Source organism: Chrysochloris asiatica, unplaced genomic scaffold (assembly GCF_000296735.1).
Source record: "Chrysochloris asiatica unplaced genomic scaffold, ChrAsi1.0 scaffold00374, whole genome shotgun sequence".
Taxonomy (NCBI): Eukaryota; Metazoa; Chordata; class Mammalia; order Afrosoricida; family Chrysochloridae; genus Chrysochloris; species Chrysochloris asiatica.
Window position 1 is genome coordinate 1,632,134 of NW_006408892.1, and position 24,775 is coordinate 1,656,908.

Genomic DNA, 24,775 nt, shown 5'->3' on the forward strand with positions numbered 1-24,775 from the left:
TGTGACTTTCCTTTCTTTAACACCCCCCCTCCCCCCAAAAAAACAACAAACAAAGTTGGGATGATGGTTTGTGTTTAGTTCTGCCACTTGATTTTTCTCGTTGTCTGCTGCCCTCTTGAGTGGCTGCCCATGTTGTTGTCATTAGTTACCTTGGAATCATTGCTGACTCAGGCCCCCCCTCCCCACAGTGTAGAGTAGAGCCACTCCATTGGGTTTCCCATGCAGCCTTTTGGAAGTAGATTGCTAGGTCTTTCTCCTCAGATGCCTGGGGGGTGGGGGGTTCAAATCACCAATCTTTTGACTGCGCATATTTAGTCATCGAAATGCAATTGTAGAAGTCTTCTACAATTTTTATTAGAGAAAATTGGGAAAGTATGTAAGTAGACACTAAAGAGAAAAAAAAAGAATCACCCATGATAAACCCATCTAGAAACGTCTAAAATAACAACAAAATAATACAGACAAATAGCTGCCAAGTGGAACCCCTGAGTTTCAGCTACCAAATGAAAGGTTGGCAGATCGTGCTCACTCAGGAGCGCTTCAGAGGAAAGGCCTGGTGATCCACTTCTGAAAACTCAGCCACTGAAGGGGTCACTATGAGTCAGGTCATCTCTGGTTTTTCTTACCTACCAAGCACTTCTATGGTTCCAGCTCTCACACATTCAATGTGTGTCATATGTAGTCATTGCTGATTTTATCCCTGATTTTTTGTTGTTGTTACTATTAAGTGCTGTCGAGTCGGTTTCTACTCAGGGTTTCCGAGGAGCAGCTGGTGGGTTTGAACTGCCAGCTTTGATCCCTGGTTTAGACATAAGGAAGTTGAGCCCAGAGAGGTCAGGACACTTGCTCAAGGACACAGGGTTGGTGTTCTCTCTCTTAGCCCAGCCATGGTCAGGAGCCACCAGTCACAACCTTGCAAACTGCTTGTCCCTTAGACTATGTCCCCTGAACCATGACACTCAGTAACTGTGATATTGTCCCCTCCCATGCACATGTGACTCATATTCTCCCCCGATTGCCAGGTGTCCAGCCTGTCCAGCCCTTTGCTCATGCAGCACAGCTCCACGAGGGTCCCGCCCCACATTCTGCCAGGTAGTCAAGGGGCTCTTCAGAGATTTACCTTTGAGATGTCTACAATCGAGGAAGCCCTAGTGTCAGTACTTGTAATCCATTCCCAGAAATTGAGTCCCCAGGGTAGTGGGCCAAGCCTCTTCTTGGCTCCGAGCAGCAAGGGCCCCCTAGACCAACTCCCCCTCCTCAGGGACCCTGGGGCTGCATTGCTTCTGGGCCCTTCTGCTAGCCCGTGTCACTGGTGTCCTCTCTGCCTGTCACACTTGGTTCCTTATCTGAGTGTTCTGAAGGATAGAGTCACTAGGAGGGGTGCCCAGTGATGGTTGGGGCCTTGCATCCCCAAGGCCAGACTTCCAGGTGAATATCCGGTCTGCCTCCCAGGGGTCCAGCAAGAAGGCACCTGATATGGAAAAACTGTGGAGGGGACAAAAGGACATCAGTGGCTTTGCAGAGGGAACCACAGCCATCTTTATGGCTTTATAGAAACAGTGTCTTTATAGTTTCTTTCCCAGGCAGTTATACAACAGTGACCCACAATGCCCTTGACACCTTATAGGTAAAATCTCTAGCAGGCATGTCATCAGTGGGTGGGGTGGAGCTCACTGTCTCTTTCTCCCCCAGGACCAATTCTGACTCCGCCCTGCATCAGAGCACAATGACTCCCACCCCGCCAGACTCCTTCACGGGTGGGTCCCAGGATGCTCACCAGAAAAGAGGTACATGGCATGTGTGAGCTGAGTCCTCAGATTGGGCAAACAGCCTGTGACTGCTGCCTCTGAGAGCTTGCAAGCTAGTAGCTGGATGGCTTACCAGTAAAGGCTGCTAGGAAACAAAGAAAGGGCCATTTGGTTGCTGGCAATGGGACACTTGTAGAGAGAGTACTGCTTCAGTTTTAGGTTTTGAAGGAAGCATAAGAGTTTTTAGGCAGAGAAACTACCTCCTGCAAGTACATATAGGCTTTTGTTCTTGAATTCTCGGCATGTGCACCTGCTACTCATTTAGATTCCCATAGATGTACTGGACAGCAAGCTCAGTCATCGGGTATTTACTGGCTTGTGGCAAAGCAAGTCCAGGGCTAGCATGACAGCTTCAGACATACCTTGATCCAGGGGCTAACACTATGACTGGTGCTGTTTCTAGACCCTGCTACATCTGGGATGGTGTATCCTCCTTAAACTCTGTCCTCCTGGATTACAGCAGGCGGGAGACAAGCCATCTGCTCTTCAGAACCTTTGTCTGTGTCCATCGCCCAGGCCCTTAGCTGCCCTTGTCCCCAGAGCCAGACAGTATCCTTGGGATCTTCAAGGAGAGTAGATATAGCTTGGTGTGTCCCACATGGAGGCCCCAGAGGATTCTGGATTCCATATAGTTAAGGCTCAGAGCATACCTGTTTTGGATAACTTCATGGTGGGAATGTACATACTCCTAGAGAAAGATAGAAGGATTTGGGGCAGAAATCCCTTGGGGGCTTTCCTTGAGCCTTCTTCCCCAGGCCCACCAGCCAGAGGCCAGGTACAGAAGGAAGCAGTCCAATATAAGTGAGGTGGTTCTGAGTCTGCAGTGCCCCCCGTGGACCCTCCAGGAATGCGTGATTCAGGAGGGTGTGTGGGACTGGGACCAGTAAGCCTATGAGGGGATACTTCACCTGCCCCTGTTCCTGTGGAAGCAGGGGACACAGGTTAAGTGACCTTGCTGCTTCTACTCTGAGTGTGAGGAAGAGATCACTGCTACCTGGCTGGGTTGTGATAACAGTTACAAGTGAAGAAAACTCAGCCTTCCTCTGTGTGAAGGGGAATGCTTTAATCTCCCTCTAATTGAAAGATCTGAGGAAAGAAGGGACTGGCTGGGGCAAGGACTTTGAATTTGGCCCATCCAGTGCCTGGATAGTCCCCCTTCTGCTTCCTCTGAGCCGAGCCAGTGTCTTGGCTGATCCTCAGGGTCCCTGCAGCCATGGCTTGATCAACCTCAGCCCACTGGGTATAATGGACCAACTGAGCCCTAGTGCCTGATGCGGAGGGGCTTGGTGTCCCAGTAGGAAAGGAAAACGAGAGGCAGAAGATGCCTAGGCTGAGTCTGTAGTATGGATCAGTATAGACATAGGTCTCAGACCCGAGGTTTTCATTTTCATTTGTTTTAGACACAAGTTATCTGACTTAACCTCAATTTATTTTTATAAAGCCCCTGTTTGTAGCTTTACAACGGTTCACAGATGCTACATTAGGGTGGTGACGACAGGGTAGGCCCCCTGGTGCTTTCACAGCACTAGAAAGAGACATCTGATTCTCCTCCTCTCCCCACTCCCCTTCCCCTCCACCCCAGTTTTACTATTAACGGTCCCGGGAATGGAGGAGACCTCGTCGGAGTCAGATAAAAGCCTTTCAAAGCAGGCGTGGGACACGAAAAAGGTAAGAGCCTCAGAGCTTTCACGAGCAGGTTTTCTTCTTGTGTTTTTGAGGCAAAGATCACTGAATAACATTTTGGGGGGCTCCTAAGGCCCTGAAGTATGACCGCCACTCAGATTTTGACCATACTCCCACTTATTTGACATGAACTGCAGGTCTGTTGGAGTCCCTGGGTGGTGCACACAGTGAATGGGATCACCTGCTAACCAAAATGTCAGTTCAAATCTACCCCGAGGTGCCTTGGAAGAAAGATCTGGTGATCTGCTTCTGAAAGCTTGGAAGGTTGGATGTTCACTAAAACAGAGAAGTTACCAACTTAATGAAGCAAGGGCGGGGTGGGGGTGGGGACCAGTTGTCATTAAGTCGTCCCTGACTCATAGTGACCCCTGTGTGTCAAAGGTCAAAGGAGCCCTGTCCTCCATAGGTTTTCAGTGGCTGGTTTTTCGGAAGCAGAGTGCCAGGTCTACACCTCCAGGTGGACTCAAACCTCCAACCTTTGGCATTTACAGCGCCCAGGGACTCTGGGTGGGGGCTACCCTGAGTACTCAGACTGGAAGGAGAGCAGACCCAGCCCTGTGATGACGCTTCCACCACCCCTGCTCCACGTAGCTCCAACCACGGCCTTCATCAGTCCAGTCTGATTGGCTGGGAGCAGGACAGGCATGGGCGAGCTTTTCATCTGTTTAGAAATCCATTTCTATCTCTGGAACATTTGTGGGATTCCTTTGAAATGCCCATTGTGAGTGGGCTTTGTGGAAATCCCATAATGAAGCAAGTGTTGATTTAGGACTTAAGAGGCCCCAGCCAAGCACAGACTCGCCCCTCGGCATCCTCCACAACACTGGGCCCGCTGGTCTCACGCCACCCCACAGGCTCCCCAATCCTGGCAGCTGGGCAAGACCTCCCCATGGGGTGTTGGGCAGGGCCAGCTCTACTAGCAGCAGGTCCCCTTTTCTTGGATAATCCCTAAAGAACACATCAGCCAGCAGGGTCTGCCTAGGGCGGTGGATACGGGGAGGTGGGGGTAGGCAGGACACAGAGCACTGCTGGGGCTCTGGAGCAGGTGGAACTCTGTCTTGTCTTGTCTCAGCTGGAAGAGGCCTGTGTCCTTTGTCCTTGAAAAGGAGTTGCACTTTCCCCGCCTCCCTTCAACCTTCCTGGGGCCCCTGCAACTCTCCTGGGGCACCTTCTACCCTCCTTAACCCCAATTCATGGGAGCAACCCAGGAAGCCTCTCCCCCGGGTGAGCCACAGAGGGTGGGGATGGGAGGGCATCTGGCTTCCCCAGCTCGGGTCTCGCTGCCCAAGGAGCCCAGGGAGCTCACTGTTGTCATTGTTAGGTGCCTTAGAGTCGGTTCCTACTCACAGAGGCCTTATGTACAACAGAACGAAGAAACACTGCCCGCTCTATCATCATAATTGTTATGTTTGACCCCATTATTGCTGCCACAGTGTCAGTCCATCTCGTTGGGGGTTCTTCCTTGTTTTCACTGACTTTTCACTTTACTAAGCGTGATGACCTTCTCCAGGCACTGATCCCTCCTGATAACATGTCCAAAGTGTGAGAGACGAAGTCTTGCCGTCCTGACTTCCAAGGAGCATTCTGGTTGTACTTCTTCCAACACAAGTTTGTGTGTTCTTTTGGTAGTCTGTGGTACTTGTAATATTCTTCTCCAACGTGAGAATTGAATGCATTGATTTTTCTATGGTGTTCCTTATTCACTGTCGAACTTTCACGTGCATCTGAGGCGATTGAAAATACCATGGTTTAGGTCAGGCACCCCTTACTCCTGGAACTGACAATTTTACTCCTGAACACTTTGAAGAGGTCTTGTGCAGCAGATTTGCCAGTGATGACATTGGCCTGCTCTCTGGCTCTGTCCAGAACTCTGAAGCTGCAGAAAGGGAGGGGGCTGTCTGGCTTGAGACACAGGTCCAAGTAGGCAGGCTCCCAGTGTCCCACGAGGCCATTGGGACTTCTGTGTGTGGCTGTGCACTGTAGACCATCGATTCTGCATTCCAACAGTGTCCCCAACCAGGTGATTGAAGGGAACTGTCATGGAGGGACAGCACAGTCCTTGCGGGGTCCTAGTGACAATTTTGGGGGAGTGGTCAACGGCTCCAAGTGGGAGTTGCAATTCCGGGACAGCTCAGAGAATCAGGGCAACACAGGGCAGACTTTATTGTTTTTGTTGTCATCCAGTCGAAGCCAATTCATATATGCAGAGTAGAACTGCTCCATAGAGTATTCAGAGCTCTGGCCTTTGAGAAGCAGATCACCAGGCCTTCCTTCTGAGACGCTTCTGGTTGGGTTCAAACCACCAATCTTTTGACTAGTAGTGGAGTGTTTGCACCACCCAGGGACTCCTTGCAGGGCAGACAGTAGTGCCCTCTAAACTGCCAGAGTTCACTGGCCCCTCTGTGGACTTAGGACCCAACCCCCTACCCAGAGACTGCCACTGCCCTGTGAGTGCCAGGCAGATAGACACATGGCAGAGTTGGAGTGGGCAGGGGGCCACTTGGGGAGATCCCCCTGCACCCTGGGGGCTCCATCTGCAGGACTCTTGACAGCTGAGACACTCGGCAAGTGGCCATGCTGTGAGGAAGCACAGTGTGTATGAAGAGGTGCCCTCTCACCTGGTGCTGTCTTCTCTTTCAGACGGGGTCTAGGCCCAAGTCCTGTGAGGTTCCCGGAATCAAGTGAGTTTATGACATCCCCTTCCCTTGGGGCTGCTCAGGGTACCCAGAACTTTCTGCCCATGTACAAGGCTTCAAGTCCCAGCAGGAGGAATGCCAAGCTACTGGTGACCACTCAGAGAACCTCTCACTGAGCTACCCAGGATGGCAGCCCCAACTTGTCGCCATAATACCCCACCCTGGGGGTGGTGTGCCCTCTGAAGGGCTTCTACTCCATTCCCGAGTGCTCAGTGGCCTCTCTTTGCCTTCACCTCCAGCATCTTCCCATCTGCTGACCAGGAAGCTACGACCACCCTGATCCCTGCCGCTCACAACACAGGGGGCTCGCTGCCCGACCTGACCAACATCCACTTCCCCTCACCGCTGCCCACCCCGCTGGACCCCGAGGAGCCCCCTTTTCCTGCCTTGAGCAGCTCCAGCAGCACTGGCAACCTTGCAGCCAACCTGACGCACCTGGGCCTTAGTGGTGCTCCCCAAGGTAAGGCTGGGGATAGGTCATGATGTTGGGGGCCAGGAATTTCCTCCCTGACGGGCTGGACCCCAGGTGGAGAAGACTTGCCAGTGAGCAGGAGCCACAGCCAAGTGCCAGGGTGCCGGGGGTAGCCCAGGGGGAAGAGATGCTCACCAGGGGGTCTCAGAGTGGCCAGGCTGACCTGAGGAGGCATCTCAAACAGAGGGGACATCTAAGAAGTGCTCTTGGGGTTATATTAGAAGTTAGATGTGTTTTGAGGGTACTTGGAATGGGAACTTCACAGAGTGGCAGGGTGAACACAGATTATTCTAGAAGGGGAGTCCTCAAGGGTTTTCACCTAGTGTTCTCTTTGCCAGATCCCCAACCCTGCATGCTCCCACCCCCAGGCTCCAGTATTGTCTCTGCCCAGAAACTCATATTCCTTTTAACTTAGGATCCTTGCCTGGTCCCCTGCTCCCTGTGAGTGGATGCCAGAGCCTGGCCAAAGTCCAACTTTCACCTCTGAACCCTGCCCTCTCCACCAGACCACCCTGGAATCTTTGCATGTTCAGCCCCTTCCACATTATAGGGCTCACTCCTGCCCTTTGGTTCCCGGCATGTGCCCCTTGACCTCTGCCCTTGATGTTATTAGTTCCTTAGTTTAGTTTCTTGTCTCCCCCTGCATCAGGTGGCCTCCTCACAGGCTCCCCAAGGCACTCCGTGTAGTATTTATTATGCAGTGTGTCATCCTGTGCCCTGGGATGGGTAGATGTCCAGTTCTTCAGGAGAGGTGGCAAGGGAGGGCTGGACAGGGCTGCATGGAGAAACCTAGGGAGTTGTGGGTGGGCTTAGCCATGGGCGACAACACAGGGCCCTGTTCATGGTGCCTTGGGACAGACGGACCCCTGCTCACTCCCTCATCACTAGTCGTAGGCACCACCACCACCTGTCTATCTGTCATACTGTCATACTGATACTGGAAACTGTGCCATTGGTACTTCAAATACCAGCAGAAGTCACCCGTGATGGTCAGTTTACAATGGCGTTTTCAGACTGAAACAGTCTTGGTCAAAGGGCCGGTGATCTATTTCTGAAAAGTAACCAATGCAGTCTTCTGGGTCACAACAGAACATTGTCCAACTTGCTTGCTTTGGGCTGTCACGAGGAGGAATCAGCTGCTAGAGGAGAACATCATGTCTGTAGAAGTAGAGGACCAGCACAGGTGAGAAAGACCCTCAGTGATGATACTGAACAGATTTCAGTGGAGCATTCAGACTCAGACAGACTAGGAAAAAAGACCTGGTGATCTAATTCTGAAACTCAGCCAATGCAAACCTTGTGGATCACAGCAGAACGGTCTGATGCTGTGCTGGAAGACAAGCCTCCTTCCTGGGTTGGAAGGCACACAAACTGCACAGTGACCAGAGCCATGGACTCCAGCAGACCGCCCATCAGGAAGGCAGCACGGGACTGGGCAGCATTGTGTTCTGTTTGTTGGACATGGATGGTGTCACTGTGAGTTGGAGCCAACTCGATGACAGCAAACACCAGCCAGCAGTGAAGACTCTGCTCAGGGTTAAATTGGTCAAAGTCAGACTAACCAGCTTACTCCCTGCTTGGAGCAAGAAACCAGTCTTAGTTTGGGTACCAATGGGGCTGGGTTAGTGATGGGTTTTGAGGACGCCGAGAATGTTTCAGATTTGAGCAGCAAGGGTTGTTGCTGAGAACAGTTAAGACACAGAGCTGGATCCTCACTGGGCAGTGGTGACTCTACATTCTTTTCTTCCCACTGGAATACTGGGCTCCCTGTACCCAGGGAAGACCCAGGAGGCACATTGGGCAACTTCAGAGGGTCGGGGATGAGCAGAGGTTGGGTAGCATACATATGCTTGTCAGCGTAGAGAAGGAATCGGGGAGGCATCTCTGCCCTCCTATCCCCAGTGCTGTCTCCTAGTGATCTCCAGACCACGCCCTCCCAGGGCCTTGGCAGCTCCCTAGCACCTGACCTCCAAGGAACCTACACTTCTGGTGAAGTGAGTCTGAACAAGCTCAGCAGACATGGCGCATGTGAGAGTTGTGGGCACAGGAACATGCGTGGGGCCAGAGCATAGGCAGGAGTGTCCCATGTGTGTGGCCATTTGTGAACCTATGACTTTGGCAGATGCTGGGCAGGGGCATTGCTTTCCAGGCATGTTTTCCATCAAGCTGGAGCTGCTGGTCCTCTTGGAGCCAGCCCCCTAGCCTTCTGCCTGTCAGAACATGGTCCTGAGTCCCAAAGGCAGTGATCCCTGCAGAAACAGGGCAGCAAGAACACTGGGTCCCCTGTTAATAGTGTATGGGCTCCCCTTCCAGGCAGTCCTCCAGCTGACTCTAGCCCCTTCCCCCAAAGGTGCACAGGATGCCAACAGGAATTCAAAGGCTGCCGCCTGCCTTTGACTCCCACTGGCCTATAGGGGTGCAAGATTAGGAGCAAAGATGAAACCTCCTAAATCCAGGACAGGCATGACCAAATGACAGTGTAAGGGCTGAATCCAGCCCACGGTGTGTGAGTGTGTGCATGTCGGTGGACATGTATGTGTGCATGACTGTGCACATGTGTGAGTGTGTGGTGTGAGAGCATGTATATGTGTGTTTTACCTATGGGTAGGAGTACATGTGGAGTCCTGGCACAGTGCTGTGGGTTAATGCGCTGGACTGCAAAGTTGACTTGAACTGCAAGGTTGGACGTTCAAGCTCACCAGCCGCTCTTTGGAAACCCTATACTGGGTCACTATGAGTCAGAACCGACTCTAAGGCACTAAAGAACAATGAGTGTATGTATGTGGGAGCCTGAACATGGGTTGTGTGTGTGCACATCTTTATGTGTGAGTGTGTATGTGTATGGATGTGAGTGTAAAGGTATGAGTTGTGAATGTGTCTGAGTTTGCATGTGTGTGCTTGCACATGTGTGTAGTAGACATCACAGTTGGGAGTGGGCAGGCAGACAGTTGGATCTTAGAGAATTGGACACTCTTGGAGAATCAGAGGAGTTCTGGTGTGGTGCTATAGGATAAGCACTGGACCACAAGGTCGTTTGAACTGCAAAGTCAGGGGTTTAAACTCAACAGTGCTTCTTGGAAACCCTATACGAGCTTAGCTATGAGTCGGAACTGACTCAACAGCACTTAACAACACCAGACAATCAGAGGGCCCCGCAGCAGTTCTGCCCCTGGGACAGGGCCAGAAATCTCCATTTAAGCGTAGGCCTCACCTGCTCCTATCACCAACCTCTGGTCCCTGATTTATTCTAGCATTCGGGTTTGCCATCCCTGCCTGCTCCCAGCAACCTGGGTCTGACCTGGATGTTAGTCCCTTGGCTCCTGGACCCCTGGGGACTGAGAAATCTGAGAAGACAGGGGAGTTACACTGGCCCACTGCTCACATCTGCTGACTACTTGTTCAGTGCTCCGGGGGCAGCTCGAGGCTTTCTGGCCCAAGTGTCTTTCAAAGCCCGTGACATCACTGTGTCTGTACCCAGGTCTGGTGCCTGCATGTGTGCGTTCAGCCATGAAACTGCCAGGTCCTCCGGTCATGTGGCCAGGCCACTCGAAGGAAGTGCAGGCACACCTGAGCTCACCCCCTAGGAGAAAAAGTAAAGGAGGAAAAAGAGACAATGAGAGGGAGACAAGCAGAGAGATAGAAAAGCTGAGAGAAAGGCAGGGATGGAGACAGAGAAAGACGATGAGGAAGATAGGAAAGAGAGGCAGAGTGAAAGCTGCTGTCTCCTTGCTCCTTGCTCCCAGGCCATGGGTGGAACAAGTCTGGCCCCACTCAGACTATCCTCATCTCTCTATGGTTCTGGAACACTCTGTGTGGCATAGACAACTGCACCAGCTTTGACTGTGGCCCAGAATCCCACACAACTTGCTCATGATCTCATGAGGACCTCATGTGACCCCAGGAAGGAATGTGGCTGTCACCACCTCATCTCCTGGCTGGGAAGGCACTCGGCATGAGTCCCAGCACCCAGTATCACCTTCAGGCCTTCTACCATAGACATGTCTGGGGTCCTGGCTCCCTGGGGCAAGTCCATTGGGTCCAGGGTCAGGGAGGGGAGCAGGAGAGTGCTGTGTTTATAGCTTGAGGGATGGGGGCAGTACCCCAACCACAGAGAATGCACAGGAGGGTGGGCATGGTGTGGTAAGAGGTGATGGAAGTGGACATGATTACTAAGGGAGGTTGGGAATGATGAGGGACCTGCAGTGTTAGGCAGGGCAGGGCTGACCCACTTGGAGCTAACTGGAATCCATATGGCTTCAAGCAAAAGTGCTTTCTTGTTTCCCAAATGAGGGAGCTTCCACAGAGCAGCTGGACCCAGGGCTACCTGGCTCCCAGTTCTCCAGTATACTCTTCTTCTGTGGCCACAGGATGCCTCATTCCCCACTCCACACAGCTCCAGTCCTCAGTACTCAGTTTCATCAAAAGTCCTAGATCAGATTCTCATTGGACCAGCCTGGTCACCTGGCTATTCTAAGCCAGTCACAACTTAGCAACAAGAAAGATCTGATTGGCTTAGCCTGCATGACACACCCCTCCTGGAGCCAGCAATGGGAGGGACCATCAGGGAGGAGTGGATGCTAGGTAGGTTGGGCTAGGGTTAGGGTTAGGGTTAGGGTTAGGGTTAGGGTTAGGGCTAGGGCTAGGGTGGGTTTATCAACAAGGTGAGTTTCCATGCTTCTCTCCACCCTTGCAGGAATGACCACACCGGGCTCCTCACCACAGCATCATCAACCGGGTGTAGGCCCCCTGTCTCTGAGCACAGATTCCAGACGGCAGCAGGCCCAGCAGGTACCACCCACCCTGTCCCCACTGTCACCCATCACTCAGGTGCGAGGCCAGGGAGCCAGTTTGGGAAGAAAATGTGAGAAGGGTCTGCAGAATCCCACAGTTCCTGAACGCTTTTCCTTGTTACCATTAAAGTTGTCAAATGCACCAGGGACACTGACCAGCAGGATCCCGTTTCCAGGAGGGACAGACCCCTAGTGTTAACCGTCCCTGTGTGAGCCAGAGCAGGACCTTTGGATGCCGTCAGGCCTGGGGGAGGGGGTCATCATTATGCCCCTTTCTCCTTTTCAGGGCCAAGTTCAAATCCCTATCTCAAATGTTTAGCGTTTCCCTTTTTGCAATCTGCCACATTATTTGCTTTCTCCACTTTCTTAGTCCCTAAGGAGAACGGTAAGGGGGAGGAAGAGTCCAGGTGGTGCAGTAGAATAAACACTGGCCTGGTAACCACAAGGTCAAACCCACCAGCTGCTCCAAGGGAGAAAGAGGAAGAGTCCTGTAAAGATGCACAGTCTCGGAAACCCTATATGGGGTGACTGTGAGTCAGCATCCATTGGATGGCAGTGGTTTGTATTCTTTGGTTTCTGGGGAAGAGGAATCCCCAGTGGGGCAGTCGTTGGTTATCACTCTCAGCGGCTCACTGGCAGCTTGAGTTCACCTGGAAGTGCCTCAGCTGCAACAACCACAAGTGTTGCCTCTGGGGATTGCGGAATTGCCCCTGGGTGAGGAGCCCTGGGTTAGGGGATTTCATGGAGTCTAGGAGACTGTTCACCACAGTTATCTGACCTTCTGAAGTTCACATGCTGAGTGGGAAGGAGAGAAGGCAGAGATCGCAGGAGCTGGAGGGTCTCCCTGGTTTATGTAGTCTACTGGGTGGTTCCCATGGTGAAAGCCTGGGCTTTCCTTCCAAAATCACCCATTGGTTCTACCCTGACACACACAGGGGCACCATGAGTTGGAGTCTGCTTGATGGCAACTCTTTAAAAAAAAAAAAAAAAGACTTTTTTTTTTTTTCTTTCTATAACATAGCATCGTGACATCATCCACCCACCAGAATTACTAGGGCTTCCTCCCGCACGTTCGAGTGTGGATTCCACAGAGACTGTCCTCGGTTTGGTTTTGGGTTTCCTTTCTCTTTCTCACTTTCTCTTTTTTTGAATTGTGCCAAAACACACACACCAGAACATCTGCCAGCACAACTGTCACATTTACTACTTGATGGCATTCGTTAGGGTTCTCTTGTTGTCCCACTGTTCTCTCTTCTTTTCTAAAATCCCCTCTGGATTTTTCCCAACACAAAAATGTCAAAGCCAGTCATCACCAAGTGACCACATCTCCGTCACCACCCCCTGTCCAGGAGGCTCAGGGTAGGGTTGGGGTGGCTCCTCCAGGTCCCTAGAGGTATGGTTGCAGCAGGGAGGCCAGGAGCACAAGGCTGGGCCTCAGATTCTCCACCTGTGTATGGGTGCCGAGCTGGGATGGGGTAGGGACTAGGCTGCTGTGGCCAACAGCTCCTGAGGACATCCATTCCTTTCCCCAGGCCATGACCATGGACGCCCTGTCCCTGGAGCAACAGTTGCCCTACGCCTTCTTCACGCAGGCGGGTGCCCCGCCACCACCGCAACCCCAACCCCCACCACCCCCGCCGCCCACCTCACAGCAGCAGCCACCTCCACCGCCCCCAGGTGGCCCCCTGATGCCCAGTGCCAACCTGCCTCGTGGCCCGCAGCTGCCCCCGCTCCCGGTCACCCTGCCATCCTCGCTGCCCCCATCCCCAGCTGAGAGCCCTGGCCAGCCACCCCTGGGGATTGATGTTGCCTCGGTGAGCCGGGCGTGGACTTGGGGAAGGAAGCAAGGGGCAAGGGGAGAAGATAGGGACTCCGGTGGTGGTGGTGGGGCATAGAGGGCTGAGTGGGGGGCTTGGGAAGGAGGGAGAGAGCCTGTAAGGGATACAGATAGGGACAGCCAAGGCTGTGACTTCCATATGTTGTTAGGGAAACAGACAGGAGGAGGGGTACTGGCCCAGTCTCCACATCAGATAGGATGGATACCTCATATCAGATGCCAACACCCTCTTGTAGTCTCCTTCTGCCTCTCTTGCAGCTCCACCCTCCTTGAGTCTACTTTCTGAGGAAATGAGGATCTCCCAGGGTCCAGGGAGTGGGTTTCCAGTAAGGGGAGAACCCAGGAAGACTTGGGGGTGGTTTAAGTTGTATAGACCTGGGTGGCCAGGGCTTGGTTTGCCTCTGGTCCCCTACAGTCTCTGGGCTGTCCACACCTTCATCCTCATTCCTGAGGGGCAGGGGGCACAGCTACATGTGGCCAGGCTCAGGAAAGCAGGGCCCAATGTTTGGGCTTTAGTATGTCCCCCCACTCACCACACAGAATAGAGCCCTTGGAGACCCCATCCTGGGCCCCCACCAGGAGATCCCCAAGCCCACCCTTTGGGGGAAGCAACAGATGCAGGTAAGGGATCTTAAAACAGGGTTGCCTCATGCTCCCTGTTCTCTGACACCCTCGGCTAGGTGCCTCACATTGGAGCAGGGAGACATCCAGAAGACATAGGTCCAGGTGGGCTCAGAGGTTGCGGACAGAGCCCCCTGCTCATACTTCCACATGGGCCACCCTTTGGTGCCCAGGGGCTGTTGGGGCTCAGTGGGAGAAGGGTGCTCCCAGGAGGCCTGACCTGCCAGTGGCGTGCTCCTCGTCCTCTTGGCTGGGTGAGTCTGCATGCTGATCCTCCTGTCCCCCAGGCGCCGCCCCTGCAGCAGTACCGCACGAACGCCGGCTCTCCAGCCAACCAGTCTCCCACCTCGCCTGTCTCCAACCAAGGCTTCTCCCCTGGGAGCTCCCCTCAGGTGAGGAGTCGCCCGGCTCACTGTCCTCCCCTTACCCCTTGCTCTACCCTATCCTGTATCTTCTGGGCTGGGGGGAATACAGGTGGGCACCAGGTGGGAGGTGGGAGGTGCAGGACTAGGGAAGGGATGAGGCCTGGGGAGGGGCAGAATGGGGCCAGGGTCCCAGGAGGGGCCCACCTGGACGGTGGTGAAAAAGGTGCTGCTTCCTATACCTGCATCTCTGGGGTCCCCATGGGGCACCAGCAGGAGAAGGTGGCTTCACTCTTAGCAATGGCTAAGCCTTGCCTTATTGTTGTTAAGTGCCGTTGAGTCAGTTCCAACCCATAGCGACCCTGTATAGGATTTCTGAGGAGCAGCTAGTGAGCTTGAACCTCCGACCTTGAAGTTCAAACGGTTTTGCAGTCTGGCGCATTATTAACCCACAGCGCCACACCAGGGCACGTAACAACAAGAAGAAGCCTTGCCTGGGCTCCTTATCCAAGGACCCAGGGACTCCCCTAGAGGCTCCGTGGTCTTAAGTTCCCAGAATCTGCTCCTTGGTATGGCTCTGAGCTGTGACCCTGCCCCTGTCCTTTTACAGCCAAGCTGGGAGTTCCCAGAGGCAGAGGGGATTTCTCACTTTGGGAGACCAGAGATGACCAGGACTCCAGGAACCCCACTCCTCCCCCGTGACTGAATTTGGCAGAGCTGGGCTGGGGGGTTGAGTTGTCATGAGGCTGACTGTCACGGCAGGACCTTTTAGTCTCAGAGCTCCTAGATAGGAAGACCAGAGCAAAGGCCCCAGGTTAGCCAACTGCAGGGTTTCCAACAGTACCTGGGGACACTTCTCCAACCCCCCTTGAACGTGAGCATGGATTGGATCCAGATCTTCCCCCCAGCCCTGACTCTGTCACCACATAGAAGCTTTCGGCCTGGCCTCTGGTAAGGGTTGTGACCTCAGCAGACCTCTTAAACAAAGGGGCTCTTGGGGCCCCACTGCCCTGTGACCAGGACCCCAGGTGGCCTTGTTGCTCTGCCTGATGCAGGAGGGGCTTCAGGGGCAGGGGGTGCTTTCCAGGTAACAGAGACCTCACCCTCTCCTTGTATCGTGTTGGGGCTAGTCCTGTGCATCCGTGAGCTCCCAGAGTGGGGTGGGTAGCAATGACCCCAGCAGGCACTGATGTCGGGGGCTGTCTGGAGTCTTTACATTCTTGGTTCCCACACACACTCTGCCCAGGGTGTCCGGACTCCAGTGACATGTCAGTCTCAAGGGTGGCACTCTGAGGGATGTGGAATGTCTTCAGACTGTGTGAGCACCCCCAGGGGCAGCAGGGAGGGGTTGCTGGTCCTTCAGTCACATCCCTGTCACATGCAGCAGGACAGGAATCAGGATTCTCAGATCCAAACCTGAAGCCGGTTGGCTGACCCCTTGCAGAAAGCAAGAGTACTGCTGTCTGTCCAGCCATGTCTGTGGATGTGTCTGTTCACTGCATACAGGGCTGTAAGTTGGGGCAGCCCCATCCAGAGACAGATCCTCAGTGACCCGTCACCCCAGAAAGTCCAGCCTTGGTTTCAGCAGAGGCTTGTGACAGCTGAGATGGATCAGGTGCCGTTCCCTCATTTCTGTTCCTTCTCTGGGAAGCCCAGACAGAGCCTGTCTGACTCTCTTTTTCAAAACTAGAAACTGATCATTTTGAGAGTTAAAGGTCAGTGTGTGAGTCAACTGTAACAAAGTACCACAAACTGGGGGGCTTCAGACAATAGGAATTCACTCTCACAGTTCTGGGGGGCTTCAGACAACAGGAATTCACTCTCACAGTTCCGGAGGCCAAAGGCCACAATCCAGGTGTAGGTAGGGGCACACGCTCCCGAGGCCCTTGCGGAAGATTCTTCTTCCTCATCCAGCTTCTGGGGCCTCCAGCATTCCGTGGCTTGTAATGAATGCATCATCCACATGGCATTGTCCTTCTGTCTGGCTGTGTCTCTTCTCTCTTATCAGGACAGGAGTCATGTAGGGTTAGGACCCACCCCACTGCAGTATGACCTCATGGTAATTTAACTGATCATATTTGAAATCATGTTCACAGGGCCCAGGGTTAGGATGTTACTACGTCTTTGGGGGGGAATACAGTTCAACCCGTCACTAACTTTCTGCCATGTTGCTGCTTTCTTCTTTCCCCCTCTCTCTAGCTTCTTTCCTGGCATTTGAGAGGCATAGAGAAGTCTAACCTCATGTGCCCCCATGTCCCCGACACTCCCCTTCTACTTTCAGCCCTGCCTACCACCACACACAACTGCCAGTTGCATCCTCTTTCAGTGTTAACCCCACACTAGTCAACCCAGGCCCCAGACTCTGGCTTTAGCCATTGTAAGAGCACATAGAGCTCTTTCTAGAGCATTATTAGGCGAGCACACAGGGCTCGTTCTGAAATGTCTGTTTCTGGAGCATCTGTCAGGGCTCAGGTCTTCTCTGTAGTGTTTGTTGGCATGTGGGGAACTGTCTAGAATAAAACTCAGAAGGAAAAGGTCCAAGGCATTTGCTCTGTGGAGATGCGTGGACACATTATAGACTGTGTACGATGCTGTCAGGGGCAGCGGGGTAGCTTCCTGTGGGGTAGATACAGCTGTGGGGGGCTGGGGGTTCTGGCCACAGGGGCTGCTGTGCTCACACTCAGCGCCATCCTGTGTCTTCTCAGGAGCCACCTGGGGTCCACTAGGCACCCTTTCTTCCCTGAATCGGGGAGGCTCTCATTCTTGGACCTGTCCCTTTGCCCACCCCTACCTTGCATCCTTTGGAAGGGGAACTACCTTTCCTGCCCTCAAGGGAGAGGAGACAGTGTCAGCATAGAGAGGCCCCCAAGGAGTAGATCAGGGGAGGAAAGTGGTTATTCCAGGGTGTCTGGTGGCTCTCGGCCCTCCAACCTGAGGATGGGGTCCCCTAGAGAGAAAAAATACCATCTTCCTTGCATCCTGAGTGCACTGTGGGGTACCTGGGCGCCTCACTGGCCAGAGACACCCCCTCCAGCAGCCTCTGTCTGTCCACAGCACTCCTCCACACTGGGCAGCGTCTTTGGGGACTCGTATTATGAGCAGCAGATGGCAGCCAGGCAGGCCAATGCCCTGTCCCACCAGGTGAGTAAGGGTCAAAGAAAGGTCTGGTCACACCCAGTAAAAGAAACCTGGGGGTGGGGGTGGGGCCTGGATGGTGGGATAGGGCTGAGACAGGTCAGAGGTCATGGAAGCCCTTGCCTGAGGATGGAGAGGGAGTACTGAGGGCAGTGAGGACTAGGGTGGGAGGGCAGGGCCAGGGCAGTGGCTGTGGTCCTGAGGCTGGCCCCATTTTTGTTCCCCCTCCATGTCTTGGGGACGGTGGGGAGGGTGCACATCCGCCCAGAGTGCTCATGAGCTGATGGCCACTGTGCTCACCTCCAGCTGGAGCAGTTCAACATGGTGGAGGGCGCCATCAGCTCCAGCAGCCTGTACAGCCCAGGCTCCACGCTCAGCTACTCACAGGCCGCCATGATGGGGCTCACGGGAAGTCACGGCAGCCTACAAGATGCTGCGCAACTGGGGTACCCAAGCCACGGCGGCATCCCCAACATCATCCTCACAGGTGAGTGGGGGCAGGGGAGGCCCGAGACACCCCTCCCCACCAGCCAGGACTAGAACACCTTGGGATCCAAGTAAGCATGGTACAGGATCTTAGGACCCCCATGTCCCACCAGACCCTGACCTGCTGAGACATATGTGAGCTACCCAGCACAGAGCCCAGACCCTGCAAGCATCCCTTTCCTTAGACCCCCAGGGGGCTCAAGGCTTTGTTAGGCGAAAGTGACTTCCTGAGAAGCCAGGCTGCTGGAGTTGAGTGTGAGTCCCCCCTCCAGTGGTCCTTGCTGACATTTCCAGATGGAGCCCTTGTGGCCTGGGTTCTGAGTGCAAATGCAGGAAAAAAGAGAGTCAGGCCCCTGGGATTGTCCCCATCGCCCAGAGGGTCAGTGGTTTTCATAACCCCTTCTCAAATGGGGAAACCAAGGCCTGGAACCTCATTTCTGCTAAAGCATCTAGTAAAGCTTGATGGAATCCTTGCCGGGAACTCAGATTTCCCATGCCTATCCAGCACTGTGTCCTCACACGAAGTCCTTGACCTCACCCAGTGCCCACACTGACATCCTCAGACACACTTGCTTACACACATGGTTTTCCAGGTAGAGTGGGGGATGGGGTCTTGGCTCCCACCAGGTCAGCACTGACTTTTGGGGCCAGATCATTGGAGCATGGCCATCATGTGCACACCCCAGTGATGTGATGTGTAGCAGCATCCTTAGTTTCCACTACTAGATGCCAGTGTTGTTGGTGTTAAGTGCCATCAAGTCAGTTCTGATTCATAGCAACACTGGTATAGGATTTCCAAGGAGTGGCTAGTAGGTTTAAACTGCTGACCTCACAGTTAGCAGTCCTAGTGCCTTTCTTAAAGTGTCATACCTTGATTCCTCAATGCCAGTAGTGCCCCAGTGATGGCAACCATAAATGCCCCTTGACATTATTGAGTATCCCTGAAGGTCAGAATTGCCCCAGCTGAGAATCCCTGGGCTCTGGAATTCCATTGACCTCCTCCCAAGAGACTCTGAGCCCCATAGTCATGTGGCCCATTGATGTCCTTAGAAGCTACACATAGTTCAGTTCACATATTGAGTGGGGAGGAGAGAGGAGGAAAATCAAGAAGCTCAAGGATCCACTTGGAGTCCCTGGGTGATGCCAATGCTTAAGCACACAGCTATGAACTGAAAGTTTGGAGGTTTGAATCTTCCCAGAGGTACCTAAGAAGAAAGGCCAGGTAATCTGCTTCCAAAAATTCAGCCACTGAAAATCCTATGGAACTCAGTTCTGCTTTGACCCACATTGGTTACCATGAGTCAGGGTCAACCCTGAGGCAACTTGTTTTTGAAGATCACTATGCTCTGGTAGCGTAGTGGTAACGAATCGGGCTGCGAACCGTAAGGTCAGCGGTTCGAAACTACCAGCCGCTCCGCGGGAGAAAGATGAGGCTTTCTACTCCCGTAAAGATTTACACCCTCGGAAACCCTGTACAGGGTCGCTATGGGTCGGAACCGACTCGATGGCACTTAACAACAACAACAACAATGGGTTATGTCATGTAACTTGCTGGAAAATTATTCTGGTACATGGTGTGAATAGGAATCACACCTGACTTCCCCAAATCACTGATGCAAGGTTTTCCCCCTCTGTATTGTTGATATCTGGGACTGAATCATCCTCTGGGGTGGGGGCCATCCTGTACATTGTAAGGGGTTGAATGCCATCCTTATTATCCAGCCAGTAGTGCCCTGCATAGTTGTGATAACCAGACCTTGCCCAGTGTCCCCTGGAGCAGAATTAACCCTGGGTGAGAACGTGAATTGGGGATGTAGAGGCACCACACTCACTAATAAGAAGCAGGAATGCAGGGCTCAGCTGTGCCTTTTGTCCCTCCCTCCCAGTAACTGGAGAGTCCCCTCCCAGCCTTTCTAAAGAACTGACCAGCTCGCTGGCTGGGGTTGGTGATGTCAGCTTTGATGCCGATGCCCAGTTCCCCCTGGATGAGCTCAAGATTGACCCTCTGACCTTGGATGGGCTACACATGCTCAATGACCCCGACATGGTCCTGGCTGACCCAGCAACTGAGGACACCTTCCGGATGGACCGCCTCTGAGCAGCCGCTGCCACCGCCGCCACCGTGGTCAGTGGTCCCCACAGCGCCGCCATGCACCGGCCGAGCTTGTGATTCTGAGCTTGCGATGCTGCAAAGCGCCCCTACCCGTCCACCCGCCTCCTGGTTGTAACCCGCCTACTTGTCCCAGCGAGAGGCCACGGGCCGGGCTGGGTGGGGGTCGGAGATCTGAGCCCCCCCACTCATGGCCATGCCCTGCCCGCTCGCCTGGGCCATCAGCTCGGGACTGTGTGGGGGTCGGAGGCCTGAGCCCCCTGCCTGATGCCCTCCCCTGCGCGTTCTCGCTCCCCTGTCCTGCCTGGGATGCGAGCAGGCCCCTGTAAGATACCAAGAGCATGTGACGGGGTCGCTGGCCTGCAGGGCGTACTGAGGTGCATCTTCCGACTGTTGTCCAGCTCTCACTGCCTTCCTCCGCCCCGCCCTCCGCCATCCCGGCCGCCACCCCAGGGAGCCGGCGCCAGAGAGGGGCCCGGACCCAAAGCAAAATAAACACTATTTTGACCGCTGTCTTTTATATTTCTGAGCACACGCAAGACGCTGGGCTCCACGCGGTGGAGGCATGATGCTGACAGAGCAACCCCAGCAGCAGCGGCCGAGCCCCTCCCCAAGCTCCCCAGCCTCGGTCGCTCCCGGTCCACGTTCACCTCCGCTGCGTGAAACTCCTGCCCAAGAATGGAGGACCGTTTGCTGCTGTTCAGGGAGGCAGAGAGGATTGGGGGATTTCAACAGCTTTCAATCTTTCATTATCTGCCCTCGGTCGCCCTCATTAACGATTTCATCTTGCTCTTTAAGAAATCCAGGCCGGAACAGCCAGGGCATTTCTGTCTTGACGTTTTTCTTTCCCTTTTGGTTCATATTTATATTTTACTCATAGACAAGTATCGAACACTTCCGGCCGACCCTTGGCTGCCAGCATGTTTAACCCTCAAACCCCTTGTGTATATTTTTACTGTTAACTGGAAGTGGGTACACGCTGAGTTGTCAAAAATTTAGGGTCTGCGCCACCTTCAGCTGCCAGCACAGCGAGCCCCTGGGGAGGGGCCAGTTTTGACTGAGGGTCTGCAAGGACCAGGTGGCACTCCCTGCTTCAGGCATTTCTACCACTATCCCCTGAGAACCCAGAGCCAAACTGGTATCCCATTCTAGAAGATTCTTAGGGTTTCTAGAAATGCTCCCCGTGACTGGTGGGGACCTGGGCCATCTCTGACCCTTTGCACTACAGACCCTTACGGGTGTGTGTGTATTGGGGGGTGGGCTCTGCAGGGTGGCCTTGTTTTCTGCAGGTTCTTTGGAACTTGAACCTGTCCCACCCTTAAGTCCCATCCAGATGTGCTCGCCTCCACCTGCCCCTTCTTCTGAGCTTGTCCTGCTTGGGAGGCTTCCTTTGCTCTGTCCAGGAGAGTGGACTTGACCCAGCTCCTGTACCTCCTTCCCCACATGGTATAACCATTCCTCACTCTCAGCCCCAGTGGCACTGTTGGGCGGTCACCATGATTTGTCACTCTCTGAAAGTCCCCTTCTGTACCCCTACACCCCTTCTGTACCTCCACCATTCTGGAGGGCAGCATGTGTCAAGGGTTGGGATGAGAGATGGTGACATTTTTGAAAGAGAATCTACATGTAACCTGCACTTAGCAGTTTGATGATGATGATGTGTTCCTATGTGGAACTCGTAAAACAACAAACGGCCTTAACACAGCCATCTGCATCTGCCTGGCTCCCCGGCTCAGAGGTGCCCGGTGGAGGGAGTGTTGATCTTGAGGACCTGCATCCTGTGTGCCCAAATTGTGTTAACTGAAGGCCCAGCTCTGTCTTTATGTTGCTTTTCCATTGAGGAAGTGACTAATGTCATGTGGACCTTCCCAGGGACAGGGATTTGAGGCCAGCTGGGTGACAGTGTTGGGGTCCCTGTCTCAAAGGGACTGTGCCCTCCTGGACCTGGATGGTCCTCTGGGATGTACAGTGGAATTTTTTTAGTGTTAACCACTGTTAAATATTAAGTTGCCAAGACTTTTTGACATAAAACAGCAGACGGGAACCAATTCTTTGAATAGTGTGAAAACACTGTGGTTTCTGACTCGCCGTGTGGGGCTGGGGGTGGGTATGGGTGAGGAGGTGTTGGCAGAGGGTTCCTGCAATCATGTAAATAGGTCTGGCACCTTTGTCCTTTTGCTTGGAGTAGGCCTGGACACTTGCCCCCAACCTTGCCAAGTTCCCCAGGACAGTAGCTGGCTGAAAGCTGCTCTCATGTCACTGCCTCAGTTTCCCCTCCAGTCTTGGCTATGCAGGGGCAGTGGACTTGCTCCTCCATGCAGCACTTGGGCTAAGCTCCCCTCCATGTGTCCAGAAGAGGGGTTTGTGCCCTTGTCTGATTTCTGAGGAACTGTCATCTTGGAGGCACGGCAAGGGCCTCATCAGGGTGGAGTCCCCACCTCACAGATAGCAGGCAAACCCAGGCTGAGACACCCACTCTCTGCCCAGCTCTTACAAACAGGGACAGGCCAGTGTTGGGTGGCGGCACCTAGTCAGCCCCCTCTTGCCTTCCTCACCCGCTCAGTCCTATTCCTGAGGCCCTCCTGGGAGTGCAGTGCCAGCCCCTCAGGATGGTGGGTTCAGAGACCCCTCAGGAAAGGCTCAGGGCTTTGTTGACACTTGAGCAGAATTCAGAAGTTCTATAGCTGGCAGTACCCAGAAACTGGCCAGCTGCCCAGAGAGACTGTGTCCATCATGGGGACACTTGATGGGTGGGTCCTTCTGTGGGGTTCAGAGGTCCCAGACAAGACCATGGAAAAACACATGTGGAGGACCTTTATCCCAATAGACTCTTCTGTGTGAATGAACCTCTGTCTCCCTTTGATACTGGGGTGCAGTGGAAAAGGGGAGTCCTGTGCCAGTGAGGGGGAGTCTAATATCTGTATTTCTGGCTTGATTCAGAGGGCACCATGCTCCCAGGCTAACCATCCCAAGGCCAGATGTGTGTCAAATAATGTAAGGCCCTGTGCAGAGGGTGAGAGGCCCCATGTGTGTCTGCCCATCTGTCCTGCTGTGGGGACAAACCTCGGTCTGGGACTGTACCTGGCACTGGCTAGGGCAGAGTGGGGCAGGTGCTGGTGAGAGGATACCCCGCTATCCAGTGTTTGGGGCCTGATGAACACTTCAGTATGACCCTTGGGGAATCCAGAGGCTCCAAGGAAGCAGGAGAGTAGTCCCCACTCTGCTCCTCCATGTCACTTGTGACCAAACAATCTATGCACCTGCTCTGTCCGAATCAAGAGTCCTGTTCTGTGTTCCCAAAGGCTATCTTGGCACTCCAGCCTTGGTACAGGCTGAGCAGAGGGAGTAATGCCTGGCAGTATTGGGAAGCCCTGTCCCTGGTTACCCTCACCAGGTCTAGCAGAGCTGATAGAGAATGCAAGGGCACCCTCTGCAGGAACCAAGGTATTGGGGGACCGGGGTGCAGGAGCTAGGATATGGAGTGGGATCTTAAGTGCATGATTCAGGACTGAGGGACTGAGATGCAGGAGGACCCTCAGTGTGGAGGCCAGGATGTGGGGTTCTGGGGTGCAAGAGCCAATATGCAGGGGGGACCTCAGTGTGGTGATTAAGACATGGCATTCTTACCTTAGGGCAACAAATCAGCACTAAGGTCACTGGTCATTCCTCTGGGTGGCACAGTCAGGGAACTGAGGCCCACCAGGGGTGAATGGGAAGCTGGGTGCAATTACACTCCCATTTCTCTCTGAATCCTCTTATCTCTGGGGGACTTGAAGGGGGTCGTGTGGTCCCTGGTATCTTCCTATGGAAACCTGGCCTGACCCGCAATGATGGTCAGGAGGGATGAGGAGGGGCCCCCACAACCTTAGGGCTGCCAGGAAGCCTCACCCCAGCACTGGCTAGGATCGCTGTTCCAATCATAGCCCTCCAAGAACAGAGAGGTGGGATGACCTGCACTCGCAGGACTGCCCCTTGGTGCCTGGGCCCACCCACTTTGGAGGGCATGTAGGGAACAGATCCAAGCCTCTGTCAGCAGCTCAGACCCTCTGGTGGGGAGCAGGGACCAAAGTTGGGGTGACCACTCCAGAAGGCTCCCTGCTTCTTGGAAACCCTATACAAGGTCGCTAGACTCCAAGGCACTTAAAATGCTCAGCTTCACTCACCCAGCACCCTGACCTGGACGTCACCGCCCGCGTTCCACCCCCACCACCACCACCTTGGTAGGAACTCCCAGGGGCCGGGTGCCCCGCTGATATATGCAAACCCCCCACCCCCCAGCATGTACTCTGGCGGCGGGGCTGGCTGGCCGGCCGCCCTCCTCCCTTGGCGCGGACGCTTCTGTCTTTGTATCTTTGCATCTTTGTAATGAAATGTAATAAAACTCGGATGTTTTCGTCTCTGCCTCATCCTTCCTTCCAGCCCCTCTCCGCTCCCTCTGGTTGAGCCAGAGATCTCCCCGGGGACCACCCATGGACGTGCGTGAGAACATAGCAACGCCACAAACTCCTCACAGCCCAGACACGGGTACTCAGGGCCAGCGTCTGGCCAAGGGCGAAGCCTCAAACTTTCAGCCCCGAGATGCCCATTCCATATACCCTTGGAGTAAGAAGCGCAGGCCTAGGGACCTTCTGAAATCGGTTCTGGAAGTGCAGGGTCCCCAGCAGAATGCTGGAATGTGGGCTTCCGGTGTGGGGACTGGGCGCATGGGAAGCCCGGCCCAGTCCTCACCGCAGACAGACAGGAGCACCGTTCTCCCCCCAACACACACCGTTTTA

At 53.9% G+C, this 24,775-nt stretch overlaps 1 protein-coding gene across 1 annotated transcript in view; it reads left to right on the forward strand.

Annotated features, from left to right (window-relative positions):
* CRTC1 (CREB regulated transcription coactivator 1) overlaps window positions 1-19,988 on the forward strand; it is a 37,642-nt gene extending 17,654 nt beyond the window's left edge. The window contains exons 5-14 of the mRNA XM_006876339.1: window positions 1,693-1,787; window positions 3,391-3,476; window positions 6,132-6,172; window positions 6,427-6,647; window positions 11,353-11,486; window positions 12,982-13,263; window positions 14,195-14,299; window positions 17,324-17,410; window positions 17,711-17,891; window positions 19,777-19,988. Coding sequence (XP_006876401.1) covers window positions 1,693-1,787; window positions 3,391-3,476; window positions 6,132-6,172; window positions 6,427-6,647; window positions 11,353-11,486; window positions 12,982-13,263; window positions 14,195-14,299; window positions 17,324-17,410; window positions 17,711-17,891; window positions 19,777-19,988 — 1,444 coding nt within the window. The remainder of the gene's footprint in view (window positions 1-1,692; window positions 1,788-3,390; window positions 3,477-6,131; window positions 6,173-6,426; window positions 6,648-11,352; window positions 11,487-12,981; window positions 13,264-14,194; window positions 14,300-17,323; window positions 17,411-17,710; window positions 17,892-19,776) is intronic.
* The last annotated feature ends 4,787 nt before the right edge of the window (window positions 19,989-24,775 follow it).